The sequence below is a fragment of the Amphimedon queenslandica genome, unplaced genomic scaffold, assembly GCF_000090795.2.
Source record: "Amphimedon queenslandica unplaced genomic scaffold, v1.1 AMPQUscaffold_13236, whole genome shotgun sequence".
NCBI lineage: Eukaryota > Metazoa > Porifera > Demospongiae > Haplosclerida > Niphatidae > Amphimedon > Amphimedon queenslandica.
The window spans coordinates 74,713-86,113 of record NW_003546528.1 but is presented as its reverse complement, the minus strand read 5'-3'; the positions used below and the strand labels follow the sequence as shown (position 1 = coordinate 86,113).

General features: G+C 37.8%; 5 protein-coding genes across 6 annotated transcripts; 2 read left to right on the top strand and 3 right to left on the bottom strand.

Annotated features, from left to right (window-relative positions):
• Positions 1-20: 20 nt before the first annotated feature.
• LOC100637596 (mothers against decapentaplegic homolog 4-like) lies at positions 21-3,395 on the bottom strand. Of its 2 annotated transcripts, none has more exons than XM_003388523.3 (12): positions 3,036-3,395; positions 2,691-2,818; positions 2,477-2,645; positions 2,136-2,183; positions 2,033-2,080; positions 1,868-1,990; positions 1,724-1,822; positions 1,529-1,657; positions 1,191-1,391; positions 768-919; positions 564-654; positions 21-496 (listed from the first exon to the last, which is right to left on the bottom strand). In XM_003388523.3, the coding sequence occupies exons 1-12, from the start codon at positions 3,259-3,261 to the stop codon at positions 228-230; spliced, it is 1,683 nt and encodes a 560-aa protein (XP_003388571.1). In that variant the 5' UTR covers positions 3,262-3,395; the 3' UTR covers positions 21-227. The 2 variants fall into 2 exon arrangements, with proteins under 2 accessions (XP_003388571.1, XP_019855371.1); XM_019999812.1 differs by having other exon boundaries at positions 1,868-1,984.
• A 120-nt stretch (positions 3,396-3,515) lies between these two features.
• On the top strand, positions 3,516-4,693 carry LOC100637471 (mitochondrial substrate carrier family protein S-like). Its single transcript, XM_003388522.2, has one exon. The coding sequence runs from the start codon at positions 3,776-3,778 to the stop codon at positions 4,634-4,636; it is 861 nt and encodes a 286-aa protein (XP_003388570.1). The 5' UTR covers positions 3,516-3,775; the 3' UTR covers positions 4,637-4,693.
• Positions 4,640-6,979, bottom strand: LOC100639242 (fumarylacetoacetase-like). The gene is made up of 13 exons (XM_003388536.3): positions 6,845-6,979; positions 6,592-6,795; positions 6,518-6,549; positions 6,399-6,448; positions 6,138-6,326; positions 6,043-6,095; positions 5,923-5,995; positions 5,701-5,858; positions 5,473-5,548; positions 5,374-5,420; positions 5,206-5,307; positions 5,067-5,159; positions 4,640-4,831 (listed from the first exon to the last, which is right to left on the bottom strand). The coding sequence occupies exons 1-13, from the start codon at positions 6,923-6,925 to the stop codon at positions 4,733-4,735; spliced, it is 1,257 nt and encodes a 418-aa protein (XP_003388584.1). The 5' UTR covers positions 6,926-6,979; the 3' UTR covers positions 4,640-4,732.
• Positions 6,980-7,075: 96 nt separating this feature from the next.
• Positions 7,076-10,456, bottom strand: LOC100639116 (CUGBP Elav-like family member 3-B). Its single transcript, XM_003388535.3, has 10 exons — positions 9,907-10,456; positions 9,763-9,845; positions 9,535-9,577; positions 9,268-9,479; positions 8,877-9,038; positions 8,688-8,806; positions 8,466-8,642; positions 7,845-8,101; positions 7,640-7,782; positions 7,076-7,331 (listed from the first exon to the last, which is right to left on the bottom strand). The coding sequence occupies exons 1-9, from the start codon at positions 10,205-10,207 to the stop codon at positions 7,652-7,654; spliced, it is 1,485 nt and encodes a 494-aa protein (XP_003388583.1). The 5' UTR covers positions 10,208-10,456; the 3' UTR covers positions 7,076-7,331; positions 7,640-7,651.
• A 313-nt stretch (positions 10,457-10,769) lies between these two features.
• Positions 10,770-11,345, top strand: LOC100638990 (huntingtin-interacting protein K-like). Its single transcript, XM_003388534.3, has 3 exons — positions 10,770-10,964; positions 11,007-11,102; positions 11,183-11,345. The coding sequence occupies exons 1-3, from the start codon at positions 10,800-10,802 to the stop codon at positions 11,276-11,278; spliced, it is 357 nt and encodes a 118-aa protein (XP_003388582.1). The 5' UTR covers positions 10,770-10,799; the 3' UTR covers positions 11,279-11,345.
• Positions 11,346-11,401: the final 56 nt, after the last annotated feature.

The following is an 11,401-nucleotide window of genomic DNA, read 5'->3' as shown; positions in this document are numbered from 1 at the left end:
TGGTATCATTAATTACATAATTCATTTTATTTCCAGAAAAAAATCAATAACAAAAATTATAATAATAGAAAGATAATAGATGAGTTGCTGACGTGAATTAATAATATAACGATTAATACGTTACTATTAATAGACACTGTTACTATTAATAGAACAGGACATAATGACATTAGTAAGTCTAACTCAATACATTATTCATAATTAATAAAGAGAGAGGGCGGAGTCAATTAAGACGAGAACTGAGGATTCTGTCCAACGACTGAATCCTGTATTTGTGACTCAGAGGGTAGTTGGGTTAGGACAGAGTCCAGGAGCTGGAGGGCACGGTTTAGATGAATCTCAACCCAACACGGAGTCTCTTTGATGCTCTGTCTCCTGTAGTCTGGGCCCCAACCTTTCACAAAACTCAGTCTTAAGATGCATAATCGTCTTAAGTCATCAACACCAATACTTCTTGCCAGATTAGGATCTATCCTTGCTGTTGGTAAGGAACCACCTTTATAGGAGAGAGAGGAGGAGAGGGAGAGAGGGTGATGGGAGGAGGAAGAGAAGGAGTGGCTTACCTCTTACTGCTGCTGTTTGGTTGGCTACTGCAAGACAAGCTTCATGAGCTTGTTTCTGCATCTCCTCATAACAATGGCGCAAATCAAACACCTGGAACATTCATTATTATTATCATTATTATTATCATTGTAGGAATTTTGATAAAACTTAATGTCAAATCAGCAAAATAAACCAGCTATACAAGACAGTATGTTAAAGTGTACCTTTATATAAGCTTTAGGGTATATCTTATGGACAGCGTCTCCTAGTGCTCGTCCAGCTTGATAGTCGAGATAATAGGACTGAACAAAGACCGAATGCTCACTGACACACCTGATCCAAACCTCAGTCTCATTCTTCTCCTCAATAATTATACCTAAACAATAATAATAATAATAACAATAATAATAATAATAATAATAATAATAATAATAATAATAATAATAATAATAATAATAATAATAATAATAATAATACATTGATTGACTATGGAGATTAGAGAAGGAGGATTATGCTAAGCACATGCTAGCCTGTTGTGGTCAGAGCTATGGACCACAGAGAGACCAAAGGACTGACTGTACAGAGTCTGTACAGTCAGTAAGGTACTCAGTTTAAGCTAGTAATGGACAATCTGCAGGTGTACTTACCTTTCCCAATATGGAGCCTGGCCCTTTCACTAGCTTCTGTTCTGTGGACATTGGATAAACGCCCGAGGCAGAACCTGTCACCTCCTGAAGGATCAACAAACCCGTCCACTGAGACTGAGGTCAGACTAGCGGGGACCTTGAAGCACTCACCCACTGGAGCATCCATTTCATAATATGATATCTTACACCAAAAATCAGGAGCTACAAGGGGGAATATAGTTTGATGGGGGGCATTGGGGGGTTAATTTTCAAATATTAATGGATGACGTTCATTAACATGATACATGTACAATGTAGCACACACACACACACACACACAATAATGATTGTATTCTTACTCATGGTATGAGGTAGTTTCAGTAACGGTGATGGGGTATAGCTATTATTAGTAACAGAATTACTAGTAGGCGGGGCAGGGGGAGGGGCTACTGCTTGTGGAACTGGAGGGACATAACTACCAGGATTATCTATAATAACAATAATAATAATAACAATAATAATAATAATAATAATAATAAATATTAATTTCTTACAATATTGCGGAGGTTGGTTCATTTGGAGTGCTGGGTCAATCTGATTGGTCATTGAATTGTACGGGGAAGCCCCAGGCAGACCCCATCCACCTAACCCTCCTATGAATAATTAATTAATTAATATTATTAATGAATATTAATTACTTAAAGCCTGGACATGAGAGAGTTGAGTATCCATGTATTCCTGTTGCTGACTAGCAGCAGCTGCCATCATGTCCTGTGTATTCATATATCCACCACCTCCTGATTGGGACTGAGCATCTGGACCTTGTAATAATAATATTTATTATTATTATCATTATTAATTACCAGGTGATTCCTCCATTGATTCCTGGTTTAGTAATAAAGGTGGAGAGGCTATTAATAAATCAGTGATTAATTAATTAATTCATTAATAATAATAATAACTTACTGATGTGATGAACAACATTAGAACCAACAATATCTGAAGAACTTGGACCTACAAAAGAGAGAGAGAGAGGGGGGGAGAGAGGGGGGAGAGAGCGTGAGAGAGAGAGAGAGAGAGGGGGAGGGAGGATGTAACAGTATCAATAATAGGTAGAGGATGTCAACTTGAATGGAACTAATAAGAAGTTTAGTCATAACATTTCAAATGAAAACAAGTCTTAACACAAAACCCATTGTCCTAAACACTGTCCATCATTTTATTAATACACTCTCTATTGTATAGGGACAAGTAAGGGATGTTTCTAAACATTTAAAAGTATCAATAACCATTGTCATTCTCCTTACCCTGAGAGACAACCCTTTCATAGTGGTACGGGTTCACACAGACACTCTCACACTTGAGGTCAAAGGCGTACTGACAGAACTGGGCGTGTCTCAACTCATTCTTGTGTAGGTCAGGCCAACGCCAAATCTTAGCATATATCACATGAGGAAACCCTTTACGACCAGCCACCTGTCCATTAATAATAACAATAATTAATATTATCATCGCTATTACTTGAAGTCTTCCATCAAGAGTTCTTGGTATTGTCACACACTTTGATGGTCTAGCCCCGTTGGTGGTAATGGCTGTCACTAATGATTCCAACTCATCTCTTTTGTCTTTTAATTTCTTAACCAACGACTCTATAGACAAACAAATAGTAAATGTACGTGTATACAGTATAGCCTCTCTTAATGGACACTCTCTATAGCGTACACCTCCATTTAACGGACGGCACCTAGTGTACCAATTACATTCCTTACTGTATAAAATAACCTCCACATAAAGGACACCTCTGTATAACAGAGAATTACCCAAAGTGCCCATTATAGCAAGACTAGTGTGTACATCAATACCTACCTACTGCTCTTTTAGCAAACTGCTCACTCTCCCCTCCTTGTCTGTGGCACATCAAGGAGTGGACTATGCTGGTACAAGTTTCAATGGAGGTCCCTCCTCCTAGACTGCTGGAAGAGGAGCTCTGAGACTGGACTGACCCTGGACCCCCTGGCTGAGGATACCCGGCTCCAGGGAGACCGCCAAAGTCCATGGGAGGGCCAATATGTAGGGCAGGTTGCATAGCCATTTATTGTAGGCTTGTTCTTCTTCTCTCCTCTTGTGTCGACAGTCTTGTTGTCTGGGCCTGGCCGATAAGGCAGTGACTCAATCTTTTAAGGTGTCTCAGACAAAAGAGTCTAGACAGTGTTTAGTAGAAGAGGTAGTATAATGACACAAGAAGAGACAGGCAGGAAGTGAGAGCGACTGTCTGAGACTGTTTTATTAATAGTTATATAACAGTGCAGTGCTTGCTTGGATTCATTAAAGATGTGGGCATTAGATCTATTATAGATTAAATTTATCATCGATTCATTTTGAGCAATTACAATAGGTTTGAAATACAGTTCTCTGAAGTGCAAGAGAAATAGATAATGATAAATAGTGCTGATGATTATTAATAATAATACTGAAAATTCGTATTATTTTTGTGGTTTAGTTGAGGTATGGCTGATAACCACAAAATCTCAACCAGCCGCACCCCCAGAACAAATAGCCATACCCACAGTACAACTAACTGAAGTGAGTGCTAAAGTGTGATAATAATGACACACAATGAAAAGAGAACCTCTTGGTGGAGAGAAGGACTAATAGGTCTAGGGGTAGGTGTACTGTATGGTACTACCAGTGTAGCTGTGGGCCATCCCTTTGACACCATCAAGACAAAGATGCAGGCTCAGAAAGGTTTTGAGTCATCAAGTATGTACTCCTCCTTCATAAAGACACTCCAGACTCAGGGAATACGTGGGCTGTATAAAGGCTGTCTGCCACCTTTGATGGGCTCTGGTATATTCAGATCAGCTCAGTTTGCTGTGTTTGAGGGGGTCTACACTTACCTTGACAAATATGACACGTTTGGTAAAAGAGAGATTCATTTTACTTGTGGGCTACAGCATCGTGTCGTCATTGGAGGACTCTGCGGCTCCACAGTCCGTGCTATTATAGAGACTCCACTTGAATATGCCAAGATAAGACGACAGACCCAGCAAGAATGGAGACTAGGACAAGTTTATAAAGGATTTGGGGTCACCTGGCTGAGAACAGTCGGACTAATGTGTACCTACTTCATCATCATCGACCACAATAGGAGGAGGAACCCTCACCTCTTCAATATTCCTATCCTCGGACCTTTCATTGTCTCCGGATTCGCAGCAACTTTTGCTTGGTGGGTAGTCTGGCCATTCGAATACATGAAATCACAGATTCAAGGAGGCTATGGCAATAAAGACTTATCATTGATACAGAGAATGCGATTGGTCGTTAAAGAAAGAGGAGGTGTGGTTGGTCTGTACAGAGGAATAGTACCAGGAACTATTAGGAGCTTCTTAGCTAATGGAACTAGTATGATCGTCATGGCAACGGCACAGCGTAAAGTGACAGAGTGGGGGCTGAGAAGAGAAAACTAGTTATTCAATAGTTATTAATATTTTATTATTATTTTTGTAATAATCAAACAAACTTGATCACAGTTAGAAAGTAGGCGGATCAGTTTGTAGGTGTGGTCAGTTATGAGCCGGTAGAATGGTTCCAGTACATTCACCAAAACCAACCAAATGATCATGAGCTTTACAATAACCAGAAATAACCACCTCATCACCATCCTATAGATTATAAGTACATGTGTCAGGAAATGTTATGAAAATGGAGAATTCTCTACTTTTCAATTTTGGTAAAGCTTGGCCAAAATCCCTGTACTATAGTACAGGGACTTTTACCCAATTTTGGAGCAACTTTATAAAGTTGTAAAAATCCAAATTTGATCGGAATCAGCTCAAACTTGTTACACAACATAAGTACATGTACACGTACGTATACTGATGCTGAATGCAGTATTACTTGTAAGAATTTTCTAGTTTCTCCATTCTCAAGTTGAATTGGTTTAGTTCCTTTCCAGGAGAGCTCAAGCATTGATCCATAGGAATCAGGAGTCTATAAAGACCACACCCACTAACCCACCCACTTCAATTAGTCTCACCTTCCCACTGATGGTCCCTGAAGCAATAAGGTCCCCCGGCCTGAGGTTGCAGCCGGTGATAGTGTGGTGAGCTATCTGCTGCTTGATAGTCCAATAGAGATACTATTGATAATTATTATAATTGAATATGATAGTCATGTCATGTAGTGATGTAAATGCATTAAGTACTTTAAAGTTTGATTTGCAAATATTAGTTGGAGTAGACATACTAGCAGCTAAAATAATTAATAATTAATTAATTAATTAATTAATTAATTAATGGAATACTTTTGAGTCCGACCTCAAGATTAATATCAAATGAGAATGGATCAGAATGTCTCAGGTATGGGAATGGAACGGGATCCTTTAGAATGAGAATGAAAACAGCAGCACAATAATAATAATAATAATAATAATAATAATAATAATAATAAAAATAATAATAATAATAATAATAATAATAATAATAATAATAATAATAAAAATAATAATAATAGCAATACTGGTATACATTACCTGTACTGGGTTCTCACATATAAAAGGTTTGAGAGCGTCCATGGTCACAACCCAGGGAGATATTGAGGTGCCAAGGTTCTTAGCAAGGAACGGGCCGAGAGGAACGTACTCCCACTTTTGAATGTCCCTAGCACTCCAATCATTCATTAGTACCATACCTGCATCAAGAGAGGAGGGACAGTATGTTGGATAAGTATATCATTGCAGCATATCATCATGTACCAAACAAATGATCATCAACTTTGTCCACTGGTATTGGATCACCTTGGGAATTACCAGGACCAATAAAATATGCCTATTAATAATAATAATAATTATTATTATTATTAATATAACTATTACCATTTCCAGTTCAATATCCATCAGTTTGCATGGACCAAACACAGGAGGTTTATCTATTAATTAATTATCAAGTTAATAGGCAGACCCTCCCTTACCTGGGTCAGGGCGTGTCTGTCCATTGGGTCTCCTAATAGGAGTCCCTGATACAACAACAGACGAGGCACGCCCGTGATACCCAACTGGTAGGTGGAGCCAGTTTGGCATGAGAGCATTCTCCGGCCCACGGAACATAGTACCAACATTAGTGGCATGCTCTTTTGAAGAGTAGAAATCAGTGTAATCACCTGGAGAGGGAGAAGGAGAGGGAGGGAGAGAGAGAGGATGGTAGCAGTAGTGTGTGTACATCAATTACTGACCAATGTTTGCTGGTAGGTACATTGCAGCTTCAGACATTGGAACAAAAGCACTAATTTACAATAATAATAATAATTATTATTATTATCTGGTGAGCTCCGCCCACTCATTAATTACTTACGTATTCCTCAAAGGATTGTCCCTTAAAGCACCCTATAAATAATTAATTAATCAAAGACAATGAATATTAATTACTTCATTAGCGGAGAGGAGTCTCTGTAGAGTGGACCTAGCTTCAGACCAGGCTGGTCTACCCAGTGACATGAAGGAATTGAGAGACGATTCATTAAATATGGTCGCCGCCCTCTCTCCCCCCAGCAGGGGGCCGGTGAAATAACTGGAGACTTGTGACAAATCACATATTTGATCACCAATAGCCACACCCACGCGTGGAGTATTCTAATTAATAATAATTATTATTATATTTATTGCAATTCAATTTTCTCACGTTACTGGCAGTGGAGAATATACCGTAGGGTAAGTTTTGAATAGGAAAATGGCAACCAGGAGCAACTGGGATAAAAGACATGATTCTCTCTTTTCTACTTGCACTTCTAAAAGAAATATTTTCGCCTCAAATAATTAAAAAGCTATACGGTATTGTTGTAAAATTTTTCTCCCATTAATTAGAATTATTACGGTATGTATTGAGTGAGTTACAAAATATTTTTCTTTTCTCTCCACTAAGTCAAAACATGAAGTGATTAAATAATAATAATAATATATAATTAATAATTAATATTATTAATAATACAGAAGATTCTGGATCTAAAAAAATAACACAAAATGAAATAAAATAAAATAGAAAAATCAGGCGACTATTTCTACACAATGGCATAAAATTGACAATCGACAGAGCAACATAGTAATAATAATAATAATAATAATAATAAATTAATATAGTTTAAATAGCTTCTCTTGCTAAGCACACAATGCTACAAAAAGAAAAAAGAAAAACATTAAAAATGTTTAAAATGTTAAAAATTACACACACACACACACACACACAGGTCTTGGCATCAACACAATAGAAGAATCTCAAACTTTTCCTGAATTGCAAACTACATCAATTCTAAACTGCTCTAACGTGATCTGCAAATCATGAAACATGAACTGTATATAGTGACCTGTTACCATGGAGACAAGGAATTTGAGAAACTGTTAATTCCAACTCAACTGGCACACATACACCAGACAATGGAACACTTTACAGTTCATACTGACCATACAGGGTTCAACTCACATGGTGGTGGTATTAATAATTCTGATGTTTTCTTTCTTTTGGTTTTTTGTGTTCCACTTTTAGCCGCTTGTGTCCAATCTCCAGCCCATTGAGTCCAAATATAGCAGTACTGGCAGACTGAGGGTTGTCATAACTCACAAAACCTGCAAGTGAGTGTATAGGTGATAATAATCAGTTAAATGAATTAAATGATACTATTATTTACCAAAACACTTGCTCTGTTGAGTGTTCTTATCAACGTAGACCTTAGCACTAACAATATGGCCGTACTGTCCAAACAGGTTCACTAGCTCCTGGTCCCCATAGTCCTGGGGCAGGTGATAGATGAACAGATTGCAACCTTCAGGCCCTTCCTTCTGTGAGGAGGGTAGGGGAGGAGGAGGAGTAGGTGAGGGGACACCAAACGTTGACGGATTAGCAAACGAATAAGGAAGACCATAACCAGAGAAACCGTGTAATGGACTAACGATAATAATAATAATAATAATAATAATAATAATAATAATAATAAATTAATAATGGAAAGAAGTGGTAGAAGTGTAGGTTATTCTATACAATAAGGATTAAGTGCTGTCTGTTAAGTGGAGGTCTCTGCTCTATACTGTGCATGTACTTAGAACAAATCAGCAACTTTTGGTGATCATTAAAGTCAGTCAATACTCACCATAATTAACAAACGTGAGAATTAACAATTAACATGAATAGGCACATGAACATGTACTAATGTTGTGTAGAAAGTTTGAGCAGATTCCAATTAAAATTAGAACATTTGCAATATTTAAAAAGTAATCCCAGATGACCATTAGTCTGGTACAGTATAGGGTACCTTTGTAAAGGACTGTGGATGTGTTCACTGGAGGCTCCATGGAGTCCGTTATGAGAGAGTCCAGTTGTATGAGGTCCGCCCATTCCACCAGGTGCCAGTCCATGGTGCAGGCCACCGGGCGACCCAATAGCCGTTGTACCAGTACCAGTAGCACCGGCATGAGAGGAACCAATAGGACTAGTGATTAATACAATGACCACACCCACTAATTAATAAGGTTACCTTGGAACGTGAGTTGGAGATGAGGGAGACAGTAACGTGTGAGGAGCTGGTGAATATAGACCTCCGGGGGATAGGGTGGGCGTGGCTCCGGATAATAACGGAGACTGCTGCTGCATCAACTAATAATATAATGAAATATAATATACATGTACATGTACATGTACGTGTAGAATTATTTATAATACTTACCTGTGCATACACTATGGGGTTAAAAAACTGAGGGTGTGGCAGTACTTGGAAGACAGGGTTCAGAGAGAGTTCCGCAAACTGTTGCATCGCCTTCTGCATCTTCCGAGCATGTCTCTCTCTCTCAGTGTCGGCATATTTAACTACCAGAGGGTTACTGGCACCCTGTGCATTAATAATAATAATAATAATAATAATAACAATATTAACAATATTAATAACATTTATTTGAATAACACAAACACTATTATATTATACAAAACAGCAAATTCTCCCAAATCCTCTCAATAGGCATTTTACAGTACAATCGTGTAATCTGAAATTTCTTTTTTTGATTAAATTTTTCAATAATTAGCTAACAGGCAGTACAGATCATTGTAATGCTGTCTCTTACTGCCATTATTTCACTTCCATGCATCTCATTAATGGCTGATTGTGCTTCTTGTCTTGACGAGAACTTTATAAAGGCACATCCTCTGCTGTATCCATCTTTATCTTTAAGAACCGTCAGCTCCTCAATGTGACCAAACCTCTCGAACATGGAGCGGACATGACTCTCATCAATAGTCTTGCTTAACATACCAACAAAAACTTTACGCAACTCTTCTAAAAATAATAAATAATAACAAATAAATCAATAATGATAATAATAAATCGTTACCTTGTTTGGTGCCGGCAGCGTTGACTTGTAGTGGGCGTGTCATCTATGAATAAATAATGAGGTATAGACTCATGAATATTAATGAGTTAGTGTATGCAGTAGAAGTGTTAATATTTCATGAAGGCAGTACTTTATAAACAATGTAGTAGGACAGTTATTAATAGGTAACACTGCCTACTTTAACAATATGCATAACCTCTCTCTCCCCCCTCTCTCTCTCTCTCTTACTGTTGGTAGTATAACTTTATCATGGAGTTCTCTTTGGGCTAGTTCAGCAGATTCTCGTGATAAGTATGTGACAAAAGCACATCCTACGACGTACCAACAAACAAACAAATAAACAAACAAATAAACAACAACAAAGTCCAATACCTTTATGTTGTCTGGTTGCTTTATGCCTCAGTATCAGGAGTTCTCCTATTGGACCATATTGTTCTAAATATGGCCGCAAATCTTCCTCTTCAAAATGCTTCGGAACCTGACCAACAAAAAGCTTTACAGACTCGGAGCCAGTGGGCTGAGTCCATTCAGTGGAACCATCAATGGGAGGAGGAGGAGGAGGGAGGGAAGAGGGGGGAGAAGGTTGAGGTAAGACTGTCTCTATAATGACAGGAGGAACAGAAACGGGAGGAGGTACTGTTACATATTCAGGATTAGAAGAGGATCTCTCCATATCAACAATAAATACCACGGACTGACTGACAGAGACACAATATAAAGACAAGACGAATAAAGAGACAGCGGATAAGAATAACTAGGAGTGAGGGACGGGTAGTCGCTCACATTCTAGTTGGTACACGCCCGAAGAGATACCAAAATGAGTGTTGGGAGTATAAAGGAAAGAGAGAAGAAGACAGAAAGAGAGAGAGAGACGGTCTTTATTAAAAGGTGGAGTCGTTATATAAGCAAGGCAGGGTCACCTTCTCTTCCCTGCTGACACAACAAAATGATCACAAAAGGTGGAGGCCGTTACACGCCATTTTGATTAGTGGGTGTGGCTTAGAACTGTACTGTCAAATGGAAGAGTATACGGAAATAGAAAAAGTTCATTTTCTCATTCCTTCCCCTATTGAAAAAAAGCATTTTCCGTTACACTAAAGATATACGGAATTTAATTAAAAGCTCCGCCTACTGCTCATTAATTCGCTTATTAAATATAATGGCTGAGTATACGGAGAAAAATAGATCAATTTTCACATTCCTTCCCCTACTAAAAAAAAACATTTTCCGTTACACTACTAGTATACGGATTGACTATAGTTAAAATGGCCGCCAATGTCGATCCAGAAGAACTGATAGAAGGATCCATAGAGGAAAGAGGTTCCGCTCCTGGACAGCTAAAGAAACACGATCTAAAGGAAGCAGTTCATCTCGATAAGGTGACTGATTATGTAGAAGAGAAGGAAATATCCGGAGACACTATAAGAAAGGTATTGGTGTTCGTGAAGCCTTGCCCGAGTCATTGTTAATAGGCTGTATCAGAGATAATTAAAGATAAATCCATCAAGAGCCAAAAGGAAAGAGAGTTGGCTAAGGTTGTCATTAAGAAAGATGATGTAGAATTAATTGTAAGTTTTAAAATATCAGAATAGATTATTATTATTATTATTATTATTATTATTATTATTATTATTATTATTATTATTAGGTTCGTGAATTAGAAATATCAAAAGTTGCAGCTGAAAGAAGCTTGAGGGAACACATGGGAGATGTAATCCAAGCACTTCACAGCTTAACAGACTAAATTATTATCATTATCATTACAAAGAATTTGACTGGATTCTTTACTGTATAATATAATTTTAAGAGGACTTTGTGGTGTGGATTGTATTATTATTATTATTATTATTATTATTATTATTATTAT

Excerpts from the sequence above, each read along its gene's own strand:
- LOC100639242 (XM_003388536.3), bottom strand. The coding sequence starts at position 6,925 with ATGTCTTTTATCCCAGTTGCTCCTGGTTGCCATTTTCCTATTCAAAAC. Across the intron at positions 6,796-6,844 it reads TATTCTCCACTGCCAGTAAC|AATACTCCACGCGTGGGTGT; the intron begins GTGAGAAAATTG and ends ATTATTAATTAG. Across the intron at positions 5,859-5,922 it reads AGTTGATGATCATTTGTTTG|GTATGGTACTAATGAATGAT; the intron begins GTACATGATGAT and ends CTCTTGATGCAG.
- LOC100637596 (XM_003388523.3), bottom strand. The coding sequence starts at position 3,261 with ATGGCTATGCAACCTGCCCTACATATTGGCCCTCCCATGGACTTTGGC. Across the intron at positions 2,184-2,476 it reads TGAAAGGGTTGTCTCTCAGG|GTCCAAGTTCTTCAGATATT; the intron begins GTAAGGAGAATG and ends TCTCTTTTGTAG. Across the intron at positions 1,991-2,032 it reads ATCAATGGAGGAATCACCTG|GTCCAGATGCTCAGTCCCAA; the intron begins GTAATTAATAAT and ends TATTATTACAAG.
- LOC100638990 (XM_003388534.3), top strand. The coding sequence starts at position 10,800 with ATGGCCGCCAATGTCGATCCAGAAGAACTGATAGAAGGATCCATAGAG. Across the intron at positions 10,965-11,006 it reads CCGGAGACACTATAAGAAAG|GCTGTATCAGAGATAATTAA; the intron begins GTATTGGTGTTC and ends CATTGTTAATAG. Across the intron at positions 11,103-11,182 it reads AAGATGATGTAGAATTAATT|GTTCGTGAATTAGAAATATC; the intron begins GTAAGTTTTAAA and ends TATTATTATTAG.
- LOC100639116 (XM_003388535.3), bottom strand. The coding sequence starts at position 10,207 with ATGGAGAGATCCTCTTCTAATCCTGAATATGTAACAGTACCTCCTCCC. Across the intron at positions 8,102-8,465 it reads ATCCACAGTCCTTTACAAAG|TCCATTACACGGTTTCTCTG; the intron begins GTACCCTATACT and ends TATTATCGTTAG. Across the intron at positions 7,783-7,844 it reads TCAACAGAGCAAGTGTTTTG|GTTTTGTGAGTTATGACAAC; the intron begins GTAAATAATAGT and ends ACTCACTTGCAG.
- LOC100637471 (XM_003388522.2), top strand. The coding sequence starts at position 3,776 with ATGACACACAATGAAAAGAGAACCTCTTGGTGGAGAGAAGGACTAATA.